The sequence below is a fragment of the Juglans regia genome, chromosome 10, assembly GCF_001411555.2.
Source record: "Juglans regia cultivar Chandler chromosome 10, Walnut 2.0, whole genome shotgun sequence".
Lineage (NCBI taxonomy): Eukaryota > Viridiplantae > Streptophyta > Magnoliopsida > Fagales > Juglandaceae > Juglans > Juglans regia.
Window position 1 is genome coordinate 611,934 of NC_049910.1, and position 25,593 is coordinate 637,526.

The following is a 25,593-nucleotide window of genomic DNA, read 5'->3' on the forward strand; positions in this document are numbered from 1 at the left end:
GGCGACCACTATGTTACTAGGTCTAAATTAGATTCTCTTCATGACCACTATGTTACTAGGCGACCACTATGTTCATTGCTCAAACATGCACCCTCAAATTCCCCCTTTGAATCGAGAAGCTAGCAAGTACCGTGCAAGAACGTACTCCGATTAAAAGTACAAGAACGGAAAATTAATTGAGTTGAATGCACCAAACCAGTAAGGTCACTCCTATTATGAACAATAACTTCTTGGTTGATCGGAGTTCATATATAGCTCGGGCACCATGCTTGTAACTAGACGTGCACGTTGTAAACGGGTTTAGAAAAACCAAGGCCGACAGTCATGTTCATTAATCTCATTAATATGCACATCCCCTAGATTACATCCCCTAGATTAATATGCTTGTAACTGATCCTTGTGATTGGTTGGGATCATCTTCATCAAACACAACCCATACCATGCTTATTTTGGTCTCCAGTGCGCATGAGAAAAGAGTACTTGAAGAAGAACTGATATCGTTGTTGTTGTTCTCATTCATTTTGCCTTCTTTCGCTGCTGTTGCCACTTGGGTTTTGGTTGATTTTGATAGACAGCCCAAGACATGAGCAGCTGAATCACCAGTAGTCTTGTAGAATACAGAGCCATGGGAGATAGCCGGACGTTGGAGGTTTTGTGAACAGGGCAAGCATTGTTCCAATGCCATAACATGCTCCATGGTGATAATTTGAACAGAAGGGTACTCCAAGTTCTTGTTTTCAATAATCCTTTTGGAATTCTCGTACAAATCATGAAGCTTTTGACTTTGCTGGGAAGCCCTCTTGAGTATGTCACAGGCTAAAGCTCTCGCCGGCCTTGTTAAATCAAAGAACATGTTAACAAGAGCCGCAACGCCTTCACAAAGTGTCAAGCATAGTTGAAAGCTCTCTTTCAAGGTGTTGCTCATAGCTGCTTGAGCCAGGTTATCAGAAGGCAAGATATCCAATGGTGAACAATCTAGGACCCTATCTAGAAGTAGTTGACATTTTGGCAATTTACGAAATACCATGCCGATTGACTTCTCTTCATAATATCGAAACTCCAAGCCTTTAGGCATAACGGGTTCAAGTTTCCCTGCTTGGTTGATGAGCCAGCCCATCCTTTCTTCCAGGTATGCCGCATATTTGTGTAGGAAACACACCGAAGGGTCAGGATTCTTGGTAAAACAACGGGTACTCATTTGGAGATGGCCCGATACATGTGCGCCGCGTAGCTGTTTCTCGAAGCTACGGTTGCCTCCGCGCAGGAGGCGATGGATCAGAACAAGGGTTTTCAGGGCCACCATGCGGTCTCTGGTTTTGCAAAGACGACGAGAAATTCGTTCAGCAAGAAAAGGAATGGATCCGGGAGAGTTAGAGACAAGGAAGAGGATTTCATGCATGTGCTGGTCGTCGACGGGGCAATTATCATGGCCAGTGGCTCGCAGGACTGCAATTTCTATGTCGGAAAAGCCATCGTGGTGATTGTGTATCATGGCCTTTCCGATTGATGCATGATCCTTTACGGAGCCAAGAGCCAGCCGGAGCTTTTCCTGAATGTCTACCCTCATCTTCTTTCGCTAGCTAGAAATGCAGCGATAGGAGCAATTTGTGTGTGTAGAGAGCAGCTGGGCCAGGAGTGCACATATATAAAGGGGTTAGAGACAGATACAGAGACACTGAAAACGGACAAGAGATGAAGAATCAAATCTTAACATTTTAATATGATAAGAGTGTCTCGTCTCGTCTCGTCTCCCCAAAAACACAGAGACAATATGTGGAAGAATGTTCGTTTCAAAATAAAATTTCCTAGTTTTGAGGCCCTACAGGCTACAACTCTATCATTATTATATCCTAGAAAGAATACAAGTCAACGAGGACAGTAGAAATGAACAGATATATACGGTTTAAGAGAAATGTTTAGGCATTAATGTTAAACTATTTTTATTATAAAATAAATCTAAAGTATTACATTAAACCACGTGTATATAAATTATTTTGCATGAAAATTTATTTATAGACCCAACAATTATCTATCGTTAATCAATGAGCATTTTTTAGATATGCAAGAGTGATTGGGATTATTAAGTACTGGAGGGATCTAACAGACCTCTTAAAAGGGTCCATTCACTCTCCCGAACCTGCCCGCCTCCCTTAGCGCCTCGAACCCGTCTCTCTCGAGGGGGTGGGAGTTTCGGCTCCTTCCCCCTCTCCCTCCTCCGTCCGCTCTGTGCACACAGCCGCTCCGTTTTTGTATTTTTTTGTTTTGTTGGCTAAATAAGGGGGAACACCGGATCTGGTCTTTTCGGCGACAATAGATCAGCACGCGCCTCTCCATGGTGTTGCCCAGCCGCCGATCTTCAAGTCTACCGAAGGCGATGCCATCCGGAGTGGCGAGTTGCTTGCACGCGCGGCCAAAAAACTCGTAGGCGTTCGGCGAGTGGCCTTCTCGCGACGTCGAGAGGCCCTCTACCGTCGCGACGTGCGGCGCCGCTGGGGTCTGTGAGCTCAGAACTTCCAAGATCGGTCGACGGTTTTCTCCCAGGGTGGCGCGTGTTCTGCAAGCGCCTCCGCAGCCGTTCGGAGCTTTTTTTCTGCTGTTGGTTTTAATTGTGTTCCAATGTATTTTCTTGTGTTCTGTTTTTTTTTTTTAAAAAAAAAAAACAAAAACAAAAATTTAGTCCCCGCGGACCGTGGTCCGAACTGGTGGTATGTCCCCATCTCCGCTTTGGCGGTGTATGGGATTGGTGTACCCTACCTCGCGTAGTCGGGGTATGGGGTTTGTTTACTCTGTCGGGGACAGAGATGTGTACGACGAATCTCTTAGACTTCGGTCTTTAGAGTTCTGTCGTCTGAGCTAGACCATGTCAGCCACGAAAGTGTGCTGAGGTGCTATTAACGTTTGTAACTGACTTTTTAAGTCAAAGTTGTATGTCCTTTTTTATAAATGGAATGTGATCCTTTATTATCAAAAAAAAAAAAAAAAGTGTCCATTCACAGATCCGATCACTGATAGCACAGCACAATTAGCTTTTGCTAAAAAAGAAAAAAAAAAAAAAGGAAAAAACAATGATTGTACTGAGTTTGATGAAAATGTACTGCATGCAGTTGTTTTGTACGATGAAGGGATGAAGCATATGCTTCCATGAGAGAAAAATGACAGCCCCTGGCCAACAAGCTCAACGAGAATTGATGGATAAAGAGACAGTTTTATTTTATACAGAGAAAGAAGAAAAGGTACACTTTATAAATTTGCTCACTGGCCACGTACATGTACACCACTAAAAAAGCCTTGGATTCTCTTTGTACAATGTACTCAATCTAATTAATTGTGTTCATCCACATTTCCACTTCTAAAAGGGCGACTTGGATGGTTATGAATGTGGAAATCAAACAAAAAGCAAGTGTAAAGAGAGGGAATAACAAAGAGTGCCTTACAAGGCTTTCTTTCTAAACTTTCTTGGATATGAATAAATCAACAAGCAAAGAGTCAACGAGGCAAAAGTACTTAATAGTGGTGGGGAGAATTAAAGAACCTCGTTCTTCAGGAATAGGATTCTTCTGCATCCAACTCTCTTCCCATTCGCAACATCACGGCATAGACAACATTTTTTTCACCCTGAAAGTTCTTCTTCTTTTTAAAATCATCCACAGGTTCTTTCATCATGATACTTTTTCTTTCCTCCTGTAAGAGGAGGTTGGAAGCCCCAGTACTTAACTTGCATAGAAGGGAGAAAAAAAAAACAAAGAATAAATGCTTTTCCATATTATATTCTAGCAATTATCCAAACAGGTGCTGTATAACTAGTACTTGAGTCGGTATTAGCAGCACAGTCTCACTATAATGTCCCTAAAATGCACAAACAGATCAAACAATGATGCCTTATATATATATTTTGAGAATTTTAATTACTAGAATGACTGATGTAAAGACTCTTGACTCTGATATGGCACCATCTTTAAAACAAAGCCAGCTAGCTACCTGTGTCGTAGTTTATTAGCATATGCAGCTTTGCCTGGGCAGTAACAAAATCGCCAAGTCATTCGGCCAACTACCTTGTAAATCAATCGAATGCATAGTTGCTCACATCTGTCAGATTCTGATAGTTGGAGATGAATGTTGTGGTTGATATTCTCTTGCTCTAACCGGACAATTCGTTGTGTGATCAAACCCCAAGAGGTTGCGCAGCCCTTTAAAAGTATACTTTTGGCTTTGGATATAGGCTAATTTCAATAGGGCAAGTGCAAGAGACTGGAGGCAAAACGAGTACCCGTATGTAGCCTCTCGCTGGTTGTACAGGCTGAGTGTCAATGCGCACGCGGGTAATTAGAGTAAAATAGAGGCTTGCATTTTTTTTTTATTTTTTTTATTAGCACCAGGTGTCCAGGAACAGCATCCCGACTAGTCTTGGGGGCGCATTGGTCCTCAGCAAGGAATTTTCTGCAAGTGCACATCGGATAATTCAAAAGAAAAATCCTCCAATTCAATAATCCCTAGAGATTATTTGCACCCAAGGAAATTAAACCTTAGACATGGGAGAAACATACCCCCAAACCCAAGACCTTTACCACTTGAGCCAACCCCTAGGGGTTAGGCTTGCATTTTTTTAAGCCAATAACAAAAAAAATATACCTGCATGATCTAATTATAATTTTTTTCAAAAAATTAAAAGAGGAAAGAATAAGTAAAATATCTTGCACGAATGCTTTTTTAAACGCTGCCTTATGATTCTTGAAATACAGACAGAAAAACTTAGTAAAATAAATAAAATATAGCATAGTATGACACGGACAATACTCATCACATATAATTTAAATTCGGAATATATGGAATATAGCATAACCTCCGGCAACCGAACAAAATCTGAGAGGGAATAGAATAAATATGCATTGAATCAATTTCGAGATTTTTTGTAATAGAGTTTCAAAAGGGAATTGCTGTTGGCAGCCTAACAAAAATATTCTATATCATTCAAATTTGACTTTACAATACAGAATAAGCTATAACTGAACCCGCCATTGTTCAATTTCAATCACACGCATTCACCCATTCACCACCCATGCTCCACCGCTTTGAACCCGATCACCATCACTGACATTGTCACTGATACTGATGGAAAAATAACCTTCCTCTAGCTTGACACATTTAACTAAATCTGAATGGCATCCTACCATGTCTGCCTCTCTAATTTCGAAGTGTTAGTAGCAATGCAGAACATCAGAGTCAGACAGGTAAGAATTCCACCATATACGATTTCCCCGTAGTATACGTGCTCTGACTGCCGCACACAAGTTTTTTCAATTTGGAGTCAAACCATATATAAGACGATGCCATAGCAACCTCTTTCAAAGTCCTGCATTAGATGGAAGCTCCCACCAAGAAGAGAGACTTTACATACATTTAAGGAATGAAAGGAAAACTACACAATAAGGGGTCAAAGGGGGTTGAAGCAAAATCGACAAATCCTGCATCTGTTCTATTTTCAGTAATTAACCTAGATGTAAATGAGGAGCTTAAAAGCAGCTTTCGAATTCCACATTCATGTAATGTAAACAGTAAAGCTGATATGGGGTTTTAAGCAACAAGACCAATTTCCGTGCAGAGAGTTTGTCTTAGCATGAAAAGATCAAAAATAGAGAATTGCACCTGACATGTGCAATTAGCATCCAAGAACTCCTACTTGAGAGGCTTCATACCCTGCACAAGTACGATAATAACTTCGATTATTGCACTCAGAACATTTTTTTTTCATCTTCCTTGTAATTGAAAAGTAGATTCTTTTCTGCATGTATAAGAACAAAACAGAAGCACAATAGTAGAATGATGTATTCCTTCAGTAGAAAAATGAAATTTACTGAATTCAAGAAGATATACATACTTTGATCAACTAGAATGAATGACGAGGCAGTAGACAAGTGATGGAAGCACACAACCATAAAATGTAAGCAACAGTGAAGACAGATTTCACAGAAACTTCTCAGTTCCCTTTTCATTCTTTTTAATACTTCTGTACCCAGCTTACACATTCAATCGAAAATTGATGATAAGAAGAGAGACCAGCCATTCTTCTTAGTACTTTGGACACATTCATCGATTTCTTTTAACTGTTCCCGTACCCAGCTTACACATTCAATCAAAAATAGATGATAAGAAGAGAAACCAGCACAAGACTTCATTTGTCACAAGGAGAAAAACAACCATGCCTTGATTTTAGAGGAATACTAGTAATCAGGAATATTTGAGGTCAACTTCAGAACAATTTTCAATATTTCACCGTCCAAGGAAGATATACCATGGTTAAATTAAAGATTCCATCTTTAAAACCTTTCTTAGCAATTTTTTAATTCTAATTCATTTGGTATGGCAATGGTAGGTAATGTTCAGCAGATGATGTACCTTCGAAGTCCTCAGTTCATTGATGGCCATTCGAAGAGAATCATTGGAGAGTATTAAGCGTGATAGTGCACCGGTGCTTAAGCTGCGAAATATGGTAGAAAGGCCAGACCCGATGTGCCAGGCCAGTGTTAGCAAGGAATCATCCATATTTATGCCTCTATCAAGTTATTCATAAAAAAGGAAAGAGCCTTCTAAAAATTTAAGCCTAACCATATACATCAACAGGGCAGTGATGGAGGTTGGAGAAGAAAGTTGGATGGATATACCATTTTTATAGCACAAAATAAAATGAAGAATAGTCGTAGGACAAGATGTCATATACCCAAGAAACTTGGCCGCTTCTGCTACAGAACCCTCAACTGCAAAAACTACATCCAAGAGAGCTTGCATTCCCTGCGAACAAATATGGTTATTGCCGATCAAATTCCTCTAATTGCAATTTAAAAAACAAAGAAGGAAGCAGAATTAGAATATATACCAAAAGGTATTTGGGGTTGTTTGGTCCAATTTGGGGACCAGAGTCGGAGGGTCTGACGGTGGACTTAGGAGGAAGAATCCGAAGGAGTTCCGGAGGTGGTGAATAAGCCTCAAGGTCCACACTGCTCCTCACTAAAATGTATTTGAAAAATAAAATGCTTAGCGATCAGTAGCCATTGGGAACGAATGAATGTAATCTCCGCCAGTGTTGGCCTACATACCATTAAGTGCCAAGAGAGTACGGAGGCGCGCTAAAGCTGAAGCGCGGTTCATGTGCTGCGATCGATCCTCAACAGCCTTCATTGCAAACAAAAAACGAACTTTTTCAAATACCGATAAAATTATTAAATAATTGAGATATAAATTTAATAAAAAAATATAGGGAGGAAACCTGAGCAATAAGACCGGTGGGGAGGTGCTTGAGACGGACGGCGGACTCTCGCTTGTTGCGGTGCTGACCACCGGGGCCCGATGACTTGAAGGTGTCCATTTCGCACTGCCTCATCAGCTCCTGGTCCGTCATTTCCAGGTATTCTTTCCCCTTCCAATTCCCATACACCTTCTTATCACCATCATCATCATTGTTCAGGTTATTATTAGCTGTCGCATATGTATATCGTTGCTCTTGCTGCGAGCACACCCACGTAGTTCCTCTTCCTCTTCCCGTTCCTAAAATTCTCAGTGGTGGGGTTGGGCAAGAAGCTTTATGAAAGACTAAGCTTGGAGATGACGAAGAAAAAGGATAATTATAAAAGGAAGAACATGAACGAACCAAATGATATCCCAAACCGATATGCCATTTCCAGAGCAATTGGCTCCCCATCTCACCTTCTCTCTCGGGTTTCTTTCTTCCCCTCAGCCTTTCACTAATATCTGCGCTGCGGCTGCATTAACTGGCACTGCACTGCATTGCATTTGGGACAGACCCGGTCTAGGCTTCGAGCCCAGCCCCAAAATTATTGGGTACGATCACCAACATAAGCCCATTAACCCGGACCAGTTACCATATTACAATATTAGTTTAAACAAAATATTGGTCGGTAAAGAAATCTTATAAAAAAAATCAATTTTTTTTTTTTTAAATGTGGATTGGGGGAGGGTCTAACCCATGATCTCCATCTTGGAGATGTGGATTTTGGCCGTTGACACTAGATTAAATTGATTTAATAAAATATATTAGATTATAAAATTATTTTTATTATAAAATAAATTTAACATATAATTTTATCAATTTGTGAATTTTATTTTATATTAAAAGACTTGAAGAGTTTCTAACTTTTTTTGTGTAAAGAAATTACACATTTAGGCCATTTGGTTCACCCTTCATTGTCATGGTGTTAGAGATAGACATAAATATACCTTGAATAATATTGTTTTGATAGAGAAAAAAAAAAATCAACATTTTCTATCAAGAAGGTTATATTATTTCTAATCATGACGTATTGTTATTTTTTTATTTATTTTTAGAAAATATTTTATCTCATCTAATCATTATAATTTTTTTAACTTTTAATATAAAATAAAATAAACAATTCAACTTCTTTAAATTTTAAAATAAAAATAATATTAAAAAATATATTTTAATAATATTTTATTCAATTTTTAATTTTAATCTTATCTCATCTTTAAAAATAAACAATCCTTTAAGATTTCGTTGAGAAACTTGGCAGATACATAAAGGAAATGATATATTTTCTTTGACACGCGACATTTATTTATTTTTGGGAAGAATTTTTCAAATCATACTTTATTAATTTATTGTATAAAATTGATAAAAAAGAGAACTTATGAAAACAAAATCATATTTTCATTTTGATCATTGATCCACACGCCGCCTTTGGAAATCGGGTGGTCTGCAAGAACGTACTCTCCACCAGAAAAAATAAAGACGATTCACATTGGTCAACATGCCAACTTTGAATACTTCAGAGTCAGGGGGACAAATTAATGGCATGGATAATGCCCGTTCCACCAAAATCAAGTAACGATTGGCTATGGATACTTTTCAAGATATTTAAAGGAACAATTGACAGAAAATAAAATATAATATAAAAAAATAAAGAAGAGAATGAAGACAAGAAACTTTTGAAAGCTACATTTTACTTTTTCAATTATTACTAAATACAAGATTTACATTCTAATTTATAAAAAAATTATATTGAGATAAGATAAATATTTTAAATATTATAAAAATTAGATTAAGATAATATTTTCTAATTTGAGGGCTACATCTTTATATTTTTCAATTATTACTTGATAGAAGATATATATTTCAATTTATAGAAAAATTATATTAAGATAAAATAAGATAAATATCTTAAATAATATAAAAATCAAATCAAAATATTACCGTCGATAGCAGGATGGCCCTCTCCTCTTAAACGTCTGTGCAAGTTGCAACCCGGTTTGTAAGAACTAAGAAGAGAGATACAGAGAATTATCATTGACGGAGAAAACAGAGGAAGGAAAGATCTTATGGACGCAGTTGAAGATATAGAGATCGTAATAGTCGGCGGTGGCCTCTGTGGGCTTGCTACTGCACTTGCTCTTCACAAAAAGGGAATTAAAAGTGTAGTTTTGGAAAGATCAGAGTCTCTGAGAGCAACGGGAGCAGGTATTGCCGTTCACGCTAATGGTTGGCGTGCCTATGATCAACTGGGTATTGGTTCAGACCTCAGAAAAACTGCCCTCCCTCTTCAAGTGTAAGCCCCCAGCTCAGCCTCATCTCCCTTTTCTGATACCGCAAATCTGTACATCTTTCATTTACTGTTTCTACTGATGAACGCAGGGCACGGACTGCATGGCTTGACAGTGGGAAGCAACGAGAAACACCCATCTCGTATTTACTTTATAAGCTTTTCATTTTCATTATTCGTGTGTGTTGAACCATGGTTAGTAACAAAGATATATTGTTCAAAAAAGAGGGAGGAAGCATAGACCTTACATTTGGAAGTGATTACAAGGTTCTATTTTTTTTTTAATGGTTTTTGGCAGGGAAGGAGAAGCTCGCTGTGTTATACGGAGTGAATTGATTGAAGCACTAGCCGCTCATCTGCCGCCTGGCACTGTTCGCTTTGGATGCCAAATAGTTTCAGTAAAATTGGACACACTGGCTTCAAGTCCAATACTTCAGATGCATGATGGAAAAATAATTAAGGCTGAGGTAGTTCTTTAATTAATTTAATTTCCAGGATAACTTCTCTTTAATGGGTATGATCATTCGCTATTGTCCATTTTAATATTCAAATTACTGATGGGTCGTATAGATTGTGATTGGATGTGATGGAGCCAACTCTGTCATTGCGGATTTTCTTGAGCTAAAGCCCCCGAAGCTTTTATCTGCATGTGCACTGAGAGGTTTTACAAATTATCCAAATGGTCATGGACTTGCCCCTGAATTCATCCGCCAAAAAAAAGGGCAAGCCCTGCTTGGGAGAGCTCCTGTTACTGATACGCTGGTTTTTTGGTTCGTAGTTCTGCAAGCTTACCCTGAAGGTACTGTTCATAGATTTTCTCCCTCTCCTCTAAAAACTCAATCATTTCCAACCTTGATGTTGCGCTTGGCGGCTTGAGGTTGGAACTGTACTTCTTCCGTAGCACTGTAATGCTATTTCATAGGTTTTTCTCCCACAAGCTCTCATCTCCAACCTTAATATTGTAATGTTGGAGGACCAAAATTGTACTTCTTCCATGGCAGTGCTGGTAAGTTGTGCCGTTCGCACCTACGTCAATTTAATGGGTAGCTAATGTGGCTGAAGACCATTTCTTTTCTTATGTAGCAGAAGATCTACATTTGTTTCATGATACATATGGTTATTATTTATTATTTATATCAACAGATTCAAATGTCTGGAAAGATCCAGAGCTCATTAGGCAACTTGCTCTGGAGTCAGTCAAGGGCTTCCCTACTGAGATGATAGAAATGATCGATGGCAGTGACCTAAAGTCATTGTCCCTCACGCACATGAGATATCGAGCACCTTGGGACATCCTATTCGGAAAGTTTCGGAAAGGAACTGTGACAGTGGCAGGAGATGCAATGCATGTTATGGGTCCGTTCCTTGGTCAGGGTGGCTCAGCAGGTGTTGAAGATTCCATTGTGCTTGCTAGATGCCTAGCACCAACGTTGCTGGAGGTAAATTTGGAAAAGGGTGACAGGAGCAGGATGGTGCAGAAAGTTGGAGAGGCACTGGATGCATATGCAAAGGAGAGGAGGATGAGACTAGTGCGGTTGTCTACACAAACTTATCTTATGGGAACGCTTCTAATAGACTCTTCGCCGATGGTGGTGAAGTTAGGTGTTATCATCGCCATGGTGGCTCTATTTAGGGACCCAATCGGCCACAGTCGATATGACTGTGGCCGCCTTTAAAACCTACCGTTATAGAGCTCAAGTTTTAGAGAATAGAGATATCTCTGGTTGAATTGAATAAATCCTACATATGTTGTTGATACTTTTATTGCCAGTGTCGTCAAATGTTCTTCTCTAGTATTGATCAATTTTATTGGTGTTGTTATATGTACTAATTTCTACCAGGATTGCATCATTCCTGCTTTTCCAGATGAGAGATCTTTGTGTGATATTTCACTTGGGTTCTTGCTTTTTACTAGGTTGTGAGGGGTAGAAACAAGAGATGTTCTGAAGAAAATTCTGTAACCTCGTGGGGTAGAAACAGAAATGCTGTAAAGAAATGAAAAAACTTGTTTAAAGAAATTGTGTAGAAACCTGCAAACTTTAAGCAGACATTAAATGAAATTTAAGGGTTTCTTTTGCCATGAATATAATAATAAATAGGGACTGTGGAAAGACAGAGTTACCTACTTTTGAGTAAAAGCGAGCAGAGTTTCAACTAACAATGTGCAAATTCATCACCAATCAATGAGTTTATCAATTGTCTTGGGTCGCGGTGGACCCAATGGGAAAAGCATTATTGTGGAGAGAAGTTTATTGCCGATCCAATTTCTGACTGCTCAAAATTAAAGAACGAAACTTTTTTCTGTGACTCATCAAGGAGACGTTAATCCGTTCAACGTTGTCTGTGTAAAACACTAACAAGGTAGGGTAATGTGGACCCGAAAGTGGACAGTTCTAATGAATACATTCATCGCCTATCTATCAAAGCACAAGGGAGATTTCAAAAATCAAATGACGAATGGTGTACAGTAGCATAACTTTATGTAAGGCGATGGCGGACTCTTGGTTCAAATTCTTGCTAAAGGTTGGAAAGCATGGGAAAAAAACACCGAGGGTTGTTGTGTACCGAAAGTTAATTCTGTCCACCCAAAACAAGTACCTCACTTCGATCTTTATAACGTGGCAAAGTTCATTCACTCTCAGGTTTTCAAGAGTGCTCTCTGTTTATCTATCTCTTCTGTTTCTCTCTCTCTCTCTCTCTCTCTCTCTCTCTCTCTCTCTCTCACGATGTCAATGATTAATGACACTACCATTAGTAACCTTGCTAGTGGAAGCACTCTGTGGCAATATGGTAGTGAATTCCAATTCCATCAAGCAGTGGCCACTGCGGATGATTATCACAGATGGAGGTCAGTGGCATCAAGGCTTGCATTTGACAATGAATTGAGAATGGCAGAAAGATATGCAAACACAGATGATGATGGTCATTGTAGAAAGAATCATTTTCCCGACATGTTACTCAAGTTTTCTGACATGAAAATCCAGCATCCTTTTCATGTGCAGCAGCCTGATAAGTGGCACAAGACGCTGCCCCCTGCAGAAGTGCTGCCGAGGAATGAGGTCTTGGGAGGCTTCATTTTTGTATGCAACAATGAAACAATGCAAGAGGATCTCCGTCGCCAACTCTTTGGTAAGCTCACTAGTCTTGGTGTCATTGTTCTGTAAGACTTCATGAAGCCTACCTCGGTCACCAAATCTTAGAACTTTTTGACATGTTTTCTATCGATTCGGCTCAAACTGTAGACATTAAGCTGATTTAGCTACCATGTCATCCGAAACAAATCTGAATTGAACTCGACCAAAACAAAGCTGTCCAATTTAAATTTGATACTTCGACAGTTATACCTCATAGATCATAGTAGCAAATGACAATTTTAGAGATCATACTGACCGTATAATAATTTGATCTAATCTTCTGACTAGTCTAATTTTGTTTGCAGGGCTGCCTCAGAAATATAAGGACTCTGTTAGGGCAATAACCCCTGGCCTACCCCTTTTCCTTTACAACTACACAGCACACCAGCTGCATGGATTGTTCCAGGTTTGCATGCTACAAATCTATTTCAATGCCTAGTTTATTTTCCACTCTCAATCATTTGCTTGGGCCTTGAAAATCCAAAATTATGAACTTTTTCTTTCATCCTTCTTTTTAATTTTTTGAAATGAAAAAGGCTGTGAGTTTTGGAGGGTCAAACATTGACCCAACAGCATGGGAAGACAAGAAGTGCAAAGGAGAATCAAGATTTCCAGCACAGGTAAGAAAAAAAATCGAAAAAAAATCAGGCAAAATGATCAATAGATTGATTATCTTAACAACTCTCTGTGAAAATAAGTTTCAAACAAATGAGATCGTTAACAATTCTAATTCCAGGTTAGAATTCGAATCAAGAAGAAATGCAAACCATTAGAAGAAGATGCATTTAGGCCAATTTTGCACCACTACGATGGCCCAAAGTTCCGGTTGCAGCTCACGGTGCCGGAGGTAAGCTTCTATGCTGAAATCCTCAGTACCCACAAAACGTTATCTATCAGTTTATACATAAGTTCTGACAGTAATACTTATTAAATTTGAGATCTCATCTGTGGCAGGCACTTGGATTGTTAGACTTGTTTACAGAAGAGGATCTTTACAAGGATACATAGCAGAATTGCTGCAAACTGGAGCTCCTTAAAGATCACTTGACATCTATATATATATAGGAATAGACAAGGATCCTCAAGGACTTGTTAAAGAACTACTACACATTGAGTACCGGATCATGATGTTCAGAACTAAAGACTGAAGCAAAGTCAGCTATCTGTCAGACTTGTAGAATTGAAATTTTGAATTGAATTAGTGTATTATTGATGTTATCATGTGCTGCCACAAAGTCAACAAAGTAGTTTTTACTTTCACTGCCATACATAGCAAGAGATTATTGGGCGAAAGAGTGCTTCAAAATCTCAACCATCCAACTTAAAAAAACAAGACAAAAAGAAATTGCAGTTTGACGAAGAGACCGAGGCTTTGTAAAGCCGAACCAATGTCATGTACGAGGCCCAAGCAAAGCTACTCTTCTAAAATTTGGGGTATCTATTTCAATTTCATGCCGGTAGAATAGAAAGAAAATATCATTTATTTACAAGTTTTATTATTGGCATACCAATCATGAAAAATTATACTTATCATTTCCTACACCACACATCAATAGACGATTTATCATTTTAACCTTTCTATTTAAATAAATACATATTAATATATAAATATGCATGTTTAAATAAAAAGATAAAAATCTTAAATCACATGTTGAAATGTGATGTAGTGTGGTGTAAGGATGATAAATAGCATTTCTCTACCTATCATACTTCTATTGTAAAAGCTTGCAATATCAATCTATAATATTTGTAAGCTGACGTGTTAAATATTAAATTTGTAAATAGGATAATTCAAGAAAGAAATGTGAGAGCATATAAACCATTTTTCGAAAAATACTATAAGGAAGTCTTACACTATATATTTTCACTTAATCAACATGTAATTTTTTATTTTTATTATTCTATTTAAATATACACATATTTAAGTATTAAGATAGATGGACAAAAATAAAAAATCACGTATTGATTAGATAAAAATATATGATATAAAACTTCTATATAAAATTTATGTTTGACTGGAATTTTGTCATAGTTGATAATGTTTCGAAATACAAATGATCAAGTATTATAGTCAATTTAAATAATCTTTTAATTACTATTTTTTATATAATTATTTTTTACAATAAATTTTATTATTAATAATTTTATAAATCTTAGTAAGTTATATTTTATATTAAGTGACATTTTATATAAATGGTTAATTTCTAAAATTACATAAAACGTGTTTGTGATATCGATTAATGAGTCGAGAAATTAAAATGAAGAGGAAGTTGTAAATATATGAACGTAGTAAAATATATTTAATGTATTTGATGGATGATCATTAGAATTCTTACACATTCATGTATTCTTATTTCTCATGTTCATGTATCTCATTGATTCATATATTTTCATTCCCTAAATTCATGTATTCATTTAATATCATGTATCTTCTCATGCCTATAAAATGATGTCTTGATGAGCATTTGTTGGAGACACAAAACAAGGAAGTCGAGAGAAATAATATTTAATTCCTGAAGAACTAGTTTAAGATATTGTGGTCTTTTAATTGATCTCTTGATACTTTTTTTTTTAAAATTTTACAATACATTATCAGCACGAAATTCTAGCCATTGTCGCGTTCTTTTTATCTTTGACGTTGAAAGTTATTTGTGAGATTTCTCCGATCACTGTAAGTCTTTCTACAATTTTATAAGGTCACTTTCTAATCATCATGTCAGCATGATGTGTTTATAAATATTGATATTATTATGAATGATCTTATAACATATGTTCTATGCAATACTCTTTTGAGTAAAATATTATAGTATCAATGCAATTCATATGGCTTCATAGAGTATATAAGTCTTGTATATTCTTTTTTTCATTTCATAATATCTACTTATTCGATTTTTAATATATTTTTTTATAGATAATGTCAAATCTTATAAAATTAGAATTTGTTGCTCTTGACGTTTCTGGCAACAATTACTTTATCTCGGATCTTGGACGCTGAAATTCATCTTGATGTAATGAACATTGAAAATACTATCCAAGAAGAGAATGAAACGTCCTTACTAGATCACATCAAAGAATTTATTTTTATTCCCCATCATTTACATGAATAATTGAAAACTGACTACATCACTATAAAAGATCTCTTATGCTATGGAATAGTTAGATGGAGAGATACAAGCACAAAAGACTGTAATCATTCCAAAGGCTTGCTATGATAAGATGTACTTGAGGTAACAAGATTTTCAAACAGTGTCTAAATACAACTTTGCACTTTTCAAAATAAGCTCACAGTTGAAATTATGTGGAGAGAAAGTCACTGATGAGAATATGTTAGAAAAAACATGTACCTCATTTTATGCCTCGAATGTGCTCCTGCAGCAGCAATATTAAGAGCGCAAATTCATAAAATATTCTAAACTAATATATTTTTTGTTAGTGGTTGAACAAAACAATGAGCTTTTAATGAAAAATTACCAATCTCATCCAACCGTTTCTACTACATTCTCTGAAGAGAATTTGAACCTCATTTTATAATCATAAAAGAAATCGTTGACGTGACCATGATAGAAAAAGTTATAAAAATCAAGGAGACATTACTCAAAATTACTCAAAGAGTAACTTAGTATATCACCATAAGTGGAACAACACTAAGACAAAAAATGATGAAAATAAAGGCTTCTAGAATAAGTATGCAAAGAACTGTGAGGATAAATATTATAGGTGTGGTATGAATGGACATTGATCACATATTTGTTGTACACTAAAACATTTGGTAGACCTATATCAGGCCTCCATTAAAGAAAATGAAAAGACGGTCGAAATGAATTTTGCTGATCACAAGAATCTAGTAAATCCAACTTATACCCCAGATAGAATGGATCTCACCCATAGGGGTGTACAAAATTTGGTCCGGACCGAATACTATACTGGTCGGTCTCTATAATGAACTCATTCTATATAAGTTAATGATGTAATTTTTATCTAATATATTATCATTGACTATATGAAATATTAAATAATATATGCTATCAATTAATAATAAATCATAAATAATGTGATAATTTATGTCATTATATGTAAATAGTTAATACATTATACATTCATACATACTCTACTATTTACAATTAATTAAAGTAATTAGGTTTTTTTTAAAATACTTAAGTTGCAATTAACCATGAATAATATATGTACAATGAAATATATATAAAATATATGACATTATTAATAATTATGCATACTAAAAAATAAAGTCAAGTTAGCAAGCAGTAACTATCAACATCATAAATATAATTATAATTAAATATTTTTTTATTGAGTTAGTTACATAATCTATATTAATAATTCATTTAATTCTAATTTAAATAATTTTTTATTACTTTATTTACAAGAAAAAGGATAAAATAAAATAATAAAATAATTAAGTCGGTCGGACCGATAATTATCCTAAATGAAATCTCTAATTTAGTGATCAGGACAGACGATTATGGAAGTGGATGGTACTACTCTTAGCACAGCCAGAAGGAATAAATACAAAAACTGTAAGGTAAGCGTCCCCTTTTTGTTTTGTTGAAATTTGAATTATTTTTTATATTTGGTTTAAAAGCTTGAAAAAATTATAACATTAGATGAAAAAATTGAATATTTAAAATTAAAAAACGTGTATTTATAATATTTAGATATTGAGATAAGATATGAAAAATCTTGCAATCCAAATGTGGCCTTACTTACATCTATGAACAGGCACGCAAAAATTTTGCTTCTTTTAAAGCTTTTATAAATTGGTCAAAACTGTTAAATAGCATGTCATCGAAAAGAGAAACTGTACATATACAAGTTGAACCACTAGTACACTACACTGTCAACCTACACTAGTGTCAAAGTTATGGAGGCAATGGCAGGGCCATCTGTCGCCACAACTTCCTCCTTACAAGATGTACTGGGTAACAAATCCCCATTAGTTTCACAACAAAAATTAGTGACCTCTTTATATTCCTTGCTGTATAATTTAAAGCAACTCAGGCAAACAAACTTTGTTGGGATTGCATCTGAGTTGTCAATTCCAGCACACCTAGTGTGCTGCCAAACACCACAAGTATCACAAGCCAGCATTCTCTCCCCATCATCGTCCTTAGCCCCACATGTGCAATCAACCGTCCATTTCTCCATTCCCCTCTCCATCCGAAAGCGGTGTAGCCCTTGTTTAGCACGGCATCCTCCTTGAACTCGAATTGATGCACTCAATCCAACCAAGAATTTCAAAGTAATTGAATCTTCTATGAAGCCAAACTCGGGTAGTTTCTCAGCCTGAAACCTTCTAAACATGGCATACACTTCTTGGAAAGCTTTAGTTGTTTCACTTTTAAGGTCTGCAACAGTTGCATTCAAGGGCAAGACCACTAGCTCTGGAGGTAGTGCTAGGTCATCTTTAGGCCGATCAGAGAGCTCAACATGACACCAGAGCTGTATGGCAGAAGGGTTCTCGGCTGCAATTCTATCAGTCTCATAGTCCTTCATAAATTGCTTGCAGTCAAGAAGCTTAGTTGCAGAGTCAAAGAGACGATCCCACATTGCTTGGGGTTTAAAGTTCACCATGGTATCTGGGTGTAGAATTGATTCATATAAAAATTTCAGATCACAAACAATTTGCTCCTCCGATGGATGGTTTGAATTCAAATCAAATCCATTGTGCACAAGACTAGAAGGCTCAAGCCTGTTTGTCAAATTCAGGTCAGAATACAATTTAGTGCATGCATGGAAATATTGAAGCAACTCAAACCAAACAATCTTTGCCCTCTTTACCTGAACTCCACGGCACTGGAAATGGGATTGTACCGAGACAAAACCACCATGCCATTGGCTGCCAGCTTCCCTCCCAAGTGCTTAAGGCAATAATCAAGAAGCCCCGGAGATGCCGACTTGCACATTGCACCCTTAAGAGCACGACTTGTCACCCAGTTGGCCTCACCAGCTGCTGCAAGTAGCACCTTAATAATAGCTTCTTGCACACGTACAACATCATTACTTGTCCATGCAACCAACACATTTGAGGTGCTGAACTCAGGCTTCTCAGATGTACTTGGCTTCAGTTGCTTACGAACTTTATGGATCAAACTCAGCAAAAAAGAGAAAAGATCCTTGACTGTTTGTAGTGGGGTGTCCGATAGGGACTGGTAAAAAGCAATAATGGCCTGCAGATGAGTTCGAGCTCCCCTCCCCTGGAACAAAAACGAGGACAAGGGCATGCACGATATTGTATCTACAGCTTTCTGGTAAGCCTCCTCTGTGAGAGCATAGCTCCCTGCACCAAATTTGTAACCCCATTCACCATACCAAGGATGACCTTTGGTAATTGCATGAAGTACTCGGTACTCCATCCCATATTTTTTTGATACGTCCATAACGCTAACCTTCCTGATCAACAAATGAATTTCATTTGTGCTAGTCAGTTAAAATGTCAATCATGCAACAATTGCGAGGAAAGAATGAGGTTGTCATGAAAGAAACACGTGGAAAAGTTTTCCTCCTGTTCTGGAGTGTTGATTATTTTTTATTACATTTTGTTTCTTACTTTTTTCTACAGTTTGAATAGCAGTGGCAACGTTATTAAGTGTTAATTTTGTTTCTTTTTGGTTGTCTACTAAGGCCAAAGAAAAGTTTTGCATGTTTATAGCAACCAACCAAGGGTTGAAACAAATGCATGAGCATTACGTCCCAGACTAATTTTGCCTGTAATACAAAAGTTAAAAGTGCCCCGCTGCCCATAATAAAGACAGTCCTTGTCTCTGTCTTAGAGCACACCCTCGCCACATTGTGTTAGTTTTTTATATTTATTTCTAGATTTTTTATTTTTATTTTTATTTTTTTGTTTCTCTTGGCAGCATCTCGAAAGCTTTAGTTATATATAAATATATATATATATATATATATATATATATATATATATATATATATGAATGTGGGTATCAATTTGGTCGCTCAAACTCTCCCTGAACAGGTGGAAATTTTTATGATGAAGTATTGATGGTGGTGTTGACAATGAATCCAACACGTAGAACGCATTCCAGAAAATTGGGTGCAATGGGCAATGAATCCAAAACCAAGAGAAAGTATTAGGCATGAAATAGAAATAGAATGCCACCTGACGGCAAGTGACGTACAGAGCCTGCCCCAGAAGTCCATAATGTCACGCCCGGATAGGAACTTGGAGCCTCCTTCTTTGCCATTGAGTGTAAGAAGGTGGGCATAGCCATTGGAGTGAACAACACCATGCAGAAGATGAGTAAGATCTTCAAGTTGACGATGCACCCAGTCTTCAGAATCATCATCCACTGTAATCGCAGAGCTCCAACATTTACATATACTCTTTGATTCAGAGAGCTGGTTTCCGCATCTCGAACACGACCTTTGGTATCCATCCATCGCAAGCCCACTCTCTTCACTTCTTACTATGAAATGGTATCGCTTTCGGCACACTGGATGCCCACTCCATCCTTTGGAAAAAGCAATCCAGCAGAAAATAATTTTAACTCGAATTAAAAACAAAATACTAGATAATAATTAAATAGTTACTGTTACGTTATCCTCTCGATAAATATATATATTTAATATTTTGAAGAATCACATGCGAGTCGACTCACCAACGACTCGGCACTGGTCACAGTAGACGGATCTCCGAGTAGATCCGGTGACGTCCTCCTCCACCACGTAGAGGACCACGACAACCGGATCCGGACAGTCGGTTACTCGAAGAAGGACCTGCCACGTCAGCAGGCACGGTAGCACTGACGGCGTAAGCATGAGCCGCGCGTGCTTCTCCAGAAACGCCCGCACGCTGTCCCTGAAGGGCTGCTGGTGGTGGTGGACTCCGACGGTCGACTCCGACTCCTCCGCGGCCGGGAAACTGAAAAAGTCATTTAGATCTGCGAATATTCTTCTTTTCATCCTCTTCAACGGCCTTTCGTTCACAACCATCGCTTGGCGGCTCGCCCGTTCGCTGTTAACCTACGGATGGATCTATAAGGTTCAAGACGAGATGGGAGAAGAGTCAAAAGGGTTTTCCAAAGCGAGTATTGAGGAACGTAGACTGTAGGGTGGTTCTTTTATCGAGGGCTCTCAATGGCGGTTTGGGTCTCTCTGCACTTTCCTTATACTCTGCTTTTTCCTTTTTTTTGTTTTAATTATAATTCCTTTGTTAATAAGAGTTACCCAGTGGCACTATTTCTGTTCTTACTTATTACCGTTCCCAGCTTGAGACCACCTCTTATTCTATTATATTTTGAGACACAAAATTATATTTCAATTTCTAAAGAGAAACAGATTCTATAAAAATATATTTCTTTAGATAATTTATTATTGAGGGAGACATTTTTTTATTTTGTTATATATATTTTCTAAATCTAAAACTTGGAATTAAGGGGAAAAAAAAAATAATGATCTTTGACCCTATCTGCTTTGACTCACAAATTACAATCACATCTTTTGGGTTTGGATAAATCTACACTCACCGAGGATCGGGATGGGTCCCGACTCCCGATGCATTCTTTTTTATTTAGCGATTAAAAATAGACTGCTTCCTGTTCCGGTTTCGGTCTCGGTCTCGATCTCGATCCTCTTATATATTTTTTTAATTTTTTAATAATTTTTTTTACTTAATAATTAAGTAAATATTTTTTAATAATAGTATAATTTTTTTTAAAAATATTTTATAATATTAAAAAATATATGTATTAAAAAGTAAAATAAAAAAACATAATATTTTATACTACGGTGGCTTCTAGCGGAATTGGGAGCTATAGCGGTAGCCACCTATAAAAATATATTTTTTAAAAATTTTTGTGAATTATTTTTTAAAAAAAATATTTAAGAATATAAAAAATAATAAAAAATAAATAAATTATAACTTGTCGTAGCGATCCTCGTGGTAGCACGGGCCACGGCTTTTGGTTTTTTTCTTTTGTCTTTTATGAATCGGTAAAAATCAAATCCAGATTCCACTTTTGCCTTTTCTTTCTTGAAAAGACTTCGCCTAGTGCCAACGGATTAACGTGGAGAGACTCGAGGAGAGAGATTGAGTTGATAAAGTTGATGGGAGAGAAAAATCAAATTGATGAAAGAGAAAGATCGAATTTATGAGAATGAGAGACCGCTGATAAAGGGAATATGTATATTTAAAAAAATAGTAAATAATTTATTTTAAATTTAATATGGCAAATAAACATATCGCTGGGTCAGTATTTATTCAAGCAATTATTCAAGCAATGCTACCAATGCTATGAATGTTTTCTAATTGCCAAAATATCTGTGTAAGAGTATTAGTATTGGTCTATATATATACATATGTAAAGCTCTATAAATCATATTTAAATAATTATTTCTCTCTCCTTCAACTATCTTTCACATAATTTTTTCATTTTCTCACTCCTTCAACAACAAAACAAATATTCATTTACACATTCATTTTATTATTATAATATATTATATATTTTTTTTTTCATTTTATTATATTTTTAATATATTATTATTAAAAAATTATATTTTTTATTATTATATTTATATTATTAATATCAAATGTATGTAGTGGATGATAATTGTAAAATATATATAAAAAATTAATTTTAGCAAAAAAGTAATATTTTGTGTCAAATATGTATAAACTAATGTAAAAATTTTATTTAAATGATAAAATAAATATATAAAAGAAGTAGTTTTACATATGCATGCGTATATAATGCTCTGACGACTTGTTGTTGTCCACACAAATATATTATAAAAAATATTATATCTATCATTACTTATCATGTTTTCCGCCTACACAAATATTGAAAAGATGTAAAGTCGTTGTCCACGTTGACTCTTAAGTTCTGTATTGGATAGGAGTTGTTGGTGATTTAATTACCAGTTTCATTCAACTAATTTTGGGATCTTTAAAGTTTTTATCAATAATGAGAGAGATGTAGAGTCTGCAGGCAATAAATAGATGATAAAATATTTATTAAACAATTAATATTATTTTATTGACACGAATAACAATAAATATTCTAATTTCAGCTCTATGTATTTATCATTTTTTATTATTACAGGTCAGTTGATATTAAATTTTATTACAGGACTTTTATAATCATAAAGAGATTATATAAAAATAATCATATAAATTAATATAATTTTATGTAATATGTTAGATCTATTTTACAATAAAAATAATTTTATAATCTGACGAATCACGTGAAGCCACATCAGTATATAAGATTACTTTTATATAATTCATTTATGGCTAAAATATTTCTCATCAACTAAATGAATTGTTTGATTTTTTGTCAAGGCTAATTTCTTTTCACAACTACTCTCAATTAAATTAATCTCATTTTATTTTATATAATTATTATAATTTTTTTAAAATTTCACACAAAATAAAATAATAATTCAAATTTTTCAAATTTTAAAATAAAAATAATATTAACAAATATTTTATAATAATATTTTATTCAAATTTTAACTTTAATCTCAATTAATCTCATCTCATATCCGAAAACGAACTAGAGATTAGTTTTATTAGGTTTAAATTTTTGTGTCTAAACACATCACTTATTGTAAAATATGTTTTGATCATTGTAGAACGCCCTTGATGTTGATTTTGTAAGAAATTAAGACTTTTTTTTTTTTTTGGTACAAAAAGTAATTGTTTGGACATTTAAGAGGGGCTGTTAAACAATTCAATTATTTTAAATTTTAAAATAATAATAATACTAAAAAATAAAATTTTATTCAATTTATTTAAAATCATTTCATCTCATTTTATTGCACTATTCAATTGAAACCATAAACAACGAGGTAGATATCCTCTCGCTCATCAAGTTTCAATGAGGAAATTAAGGCGGGTTTGAAAGTTGGACGAAAAATAAGGCGGGAGGCCTCTGCCTCTCAACCAAAATTTTTAAAATTAGAATATTACATCCCATTGAAAGTGTGTGAGTGCGAACCCCACCCCGGTCGGCTTTTCGTCTTTTCTCGAACTCTTTTGGATTGGCCTCAGGCTTATAATGGACAAGCCGATTGTTTCCGTACAATCAATTTGTGCGTTATTTATTAGAATAACGATAGAGTCACTGCCAGTTGTTGGGACTTGGGAGGTACTACTGGCTATATAATATATATTTTATATTTTTTTTTTTAACTTTATTTTTATAACAATGTTAAATATTTTTAAAAAATTATAATATTATTAAAATATACTTCCTTAATCATGAAATAAATTTTTTTTTATTACTTTATTATTAAGGAAATATTTTTTAATAATTTTTTTTACTTCATGATTAAAGAAGTGTTTTTTCATAATATTATAAATTTATTTTATTTTTTAAAATATTTAAAAATATTTAAAAAATTTCTATAAAAAATAATTATAAAAAAAACAAATAAAAAAACACATACTATAGCCAGCGGTGGCTCTAGGCTCTAGCAATACTCTATTTATTATTACTTGGCCCTGTGATCAATAAATAAAAAAATATTTTTTTATTAATAATTTTTTATTATATCATCATAGAAAATAATAAGAAAATTTTGGATTATAGTGACAACATTATTTTCTATGATAAGAATTATTAGGAATACTTTTTTTAATGTTATTTGCTTGGGTGAATTGGTGAATGCCAAATCCTGAAAATTGCTTGAATCTTCAGATGTTTGGGGAATTTTTTTGGCGAAATTTTCACCACATGTCCTTATCCATTTCCTCATACGTTAAATCATAAATGTTTATTTTAAAATACATAAACCATGATTAGATGATAATGTATGTGTTGGACTTCTTTGCGTGGAGCTTGATTGTGTTTGTTACCGTCTGATTTGATGAGCTATGAAGTTTAAGTTTGGGTCTATCACTTCAAGTATGAGCGCTCATAAACAAGTCTAATGAAGATCCACTAGTTTTGCTTTAATGACAAAATGGTGATCTTATATATATATATATATGCATAAACTAATGTTAATGCTCTAAAAATTATAAAACATACAAAAATTCAATTGCAAATAGTTCAAAATACTATACATCATTTATAATTTGCAACTCTTTTATGATGCACAAGTTCCTCTCCCAATAAAATAAAATAAATAAAATTCCAAAAATTAAGTTGAGGATACAAATAAGAACTCCACAAAGTTAGGAGGCCCGTTAAGCACTTCAAATGTGGGTTTTTTTAAAAATATAATACTAGTTTTTGACATAGTTAGTTAGGTTTAAGGTATGTTTGCATTGTTGGGATAATAAGATGAGATGAGAATTATATAAATAATAATGAAGTGATTTGTGAATAATAATAAAATGATTTGAGTTAAGATGTTTTATTGAGTTTTAAAAAATAAAAGAGAAAAAAATGAATATAAATATTATAAAGTCGAAATATTATTTGAATATGATTTGTTAATCTAGTTTTTGTTTTAAAGTTTTAAAAGGTTGTAATGTTTTTTATATTTTGTTTGAAAGATTTATAATAATTAAATAATTATTAGATAAAAAAATTTAAAATTTAAAATTTAAAATTTAAAAGTATTTTATATTTAAATGATTTTTGAAAAAGAACTTACAAAAAATGTATGCCACCGCACATGGAACAGTGGTCATCCACGTGCTTGACTTCCAATCCGAGAAATCAAGAGTCCTAAGGGTGCTACTCGCACCAAACGATGCGGGGTAGCCGCCTTCCCGCCCTGCATGTTGGACTAGGACATGCTTAGATTTTGAATTAGATTTTAAATCTTGTAAACTTTGATAGTATTACTTAGTCACTATTCAATGTCAATATTTTTTTATTCTTGATTATTTGCTTGGAATTTTTACTCGATTTCTTAGTCTACTGCTTGTGCTTTCGACATGTTTATATTACATTCATCAAGTTGAT

General features: G+C 35.1%; 5 protein-coding genes across 6 annotated transcripts; 2 read left to right on the forward strand and 3 right to left on the reverse strand.

Moving 5' to 3' along the window:
• Positions 1-325: 325 nt before the first annotated feature.
• Positions 326-1,765, reverse strand: LOC109005294 (putative clathrin assembly protein At1g33340). The gene has a single exon (XM_018984148.2). The coding sequence runs from the start codon at positions 1,565-1,567 to the stop codon at positions 371-373; it is 1,197 nt and encodes a 398-aa protein (XP_018839693.1). The 5' UTR covers positions 1,568-1,765; the 3' UTR covers positions 326-370.
• Positions 1,766-4,861: 3,096 nt separating this feature from the next.
• Positions 4,862-7,742, reverse strand: LOC109005293. Its single transcript, XM_018984144.2, has 7 exons — positions 7,262-7,742; positions 7,092-7,167; positions 6,872-7,002; positions 6,716-6,786; positions 6,394-6,475; positions 5,644-5,694; positions 4,862-5,350 (listed from the first exon to the last, which is right to left on the reverse strand). Exons 1-6 carry the CDS (start codon positions 7,691-7,693, stop codon positions 5,674-5,676), a joined length of 813 nt encoding a protein of 270 aa, XP_018839689.1. The 5' UTR covers positions 7,694-7,742; the 3' UTR covers positions 4,862-5,350; positions 5,644-5,673.
• A 1,485-nt stretch (positions 7,743-9,227) lies between these two features.
• Positions 9,228-11,438, forward strand: LOC109005291 (monooxygenase 1-like). Of its 2 annotated transcripts, none has more exons than XM_018984141.2 (5): positions 9,228-9,572; positions 9,659-9,709; positions 9,865-10,033; positions 10,137-10,365; positions 10,710-11,438. In XM_018984141.2, the coding sequence occupies exons 1-5, from the start codon at positions 9,346-9,348 to the stop codon at positions 11,240-11,242; spliced, it is 1,209 nt and encodes a 402-aa protein (XP_018839686.1). In that variant the 5' UTR covers positions 9,228-9,345; the 3' UTR covers positions 11,243-11,438. The 2 variants fall into 2 exon arrangements, with proteins under 2 accessions (XP_018839686.1, XP_018839687.2); XM_018984142.2 differs by having other exon boundaries at positions 9,389-9,572; positions 9,659-9,761.
• A 582-nt stretch (positions 11,439-12,020) lies between these two features.
• LOC109005292 (B2 protein-like) lies at positions 12,021-13,958 on the forward strand. The gene is made up of 5 exons (XM_018984143.2): positions 12,021-12,695; positions 13,006-13,106; positions 13,237-13,320; positions 13,437-13,547; positions 13,655-13,958. Exons 1-5 carry the CDS (start codon positions 12,293-12,295, stop codon positions 13,706-13,708), a joined length of 753 nt encoding a protein of 250 aa, XP_018839688.2. The 5' UTR covers positions 12,021-12,292; the 3' UTR covers positions 13,709-13,958.
• Positions 13,959-17,436: 3,478 nt separating this feature from the next.
• On the reverse strand, positions 17,437-20,887 carry LOC109005290 (PHD finger protein At1g33420). Its single transcript, XM_018984140.2, has 4 exons — positions 20,335-20,887; positions 19,836-20,187; positions 18,497-19,108; positions 17,437-18,407 (listed from the first exon to the last, which is right to left on the reverse strand). Exons 1-4 carry the CDS (start codon positions 20,666-20,668, stop codon positions 17,561-17,563), a joined length of 2,145 nt encoding a protein of 714 aa, XP_018839685.1. The 5' UTR covers positions 20,669-20,887; the 3' UTR covers positions 17,437-17,560.
• Positions 20,888-25,593: the final 4,706 nt, after the last annotated feature.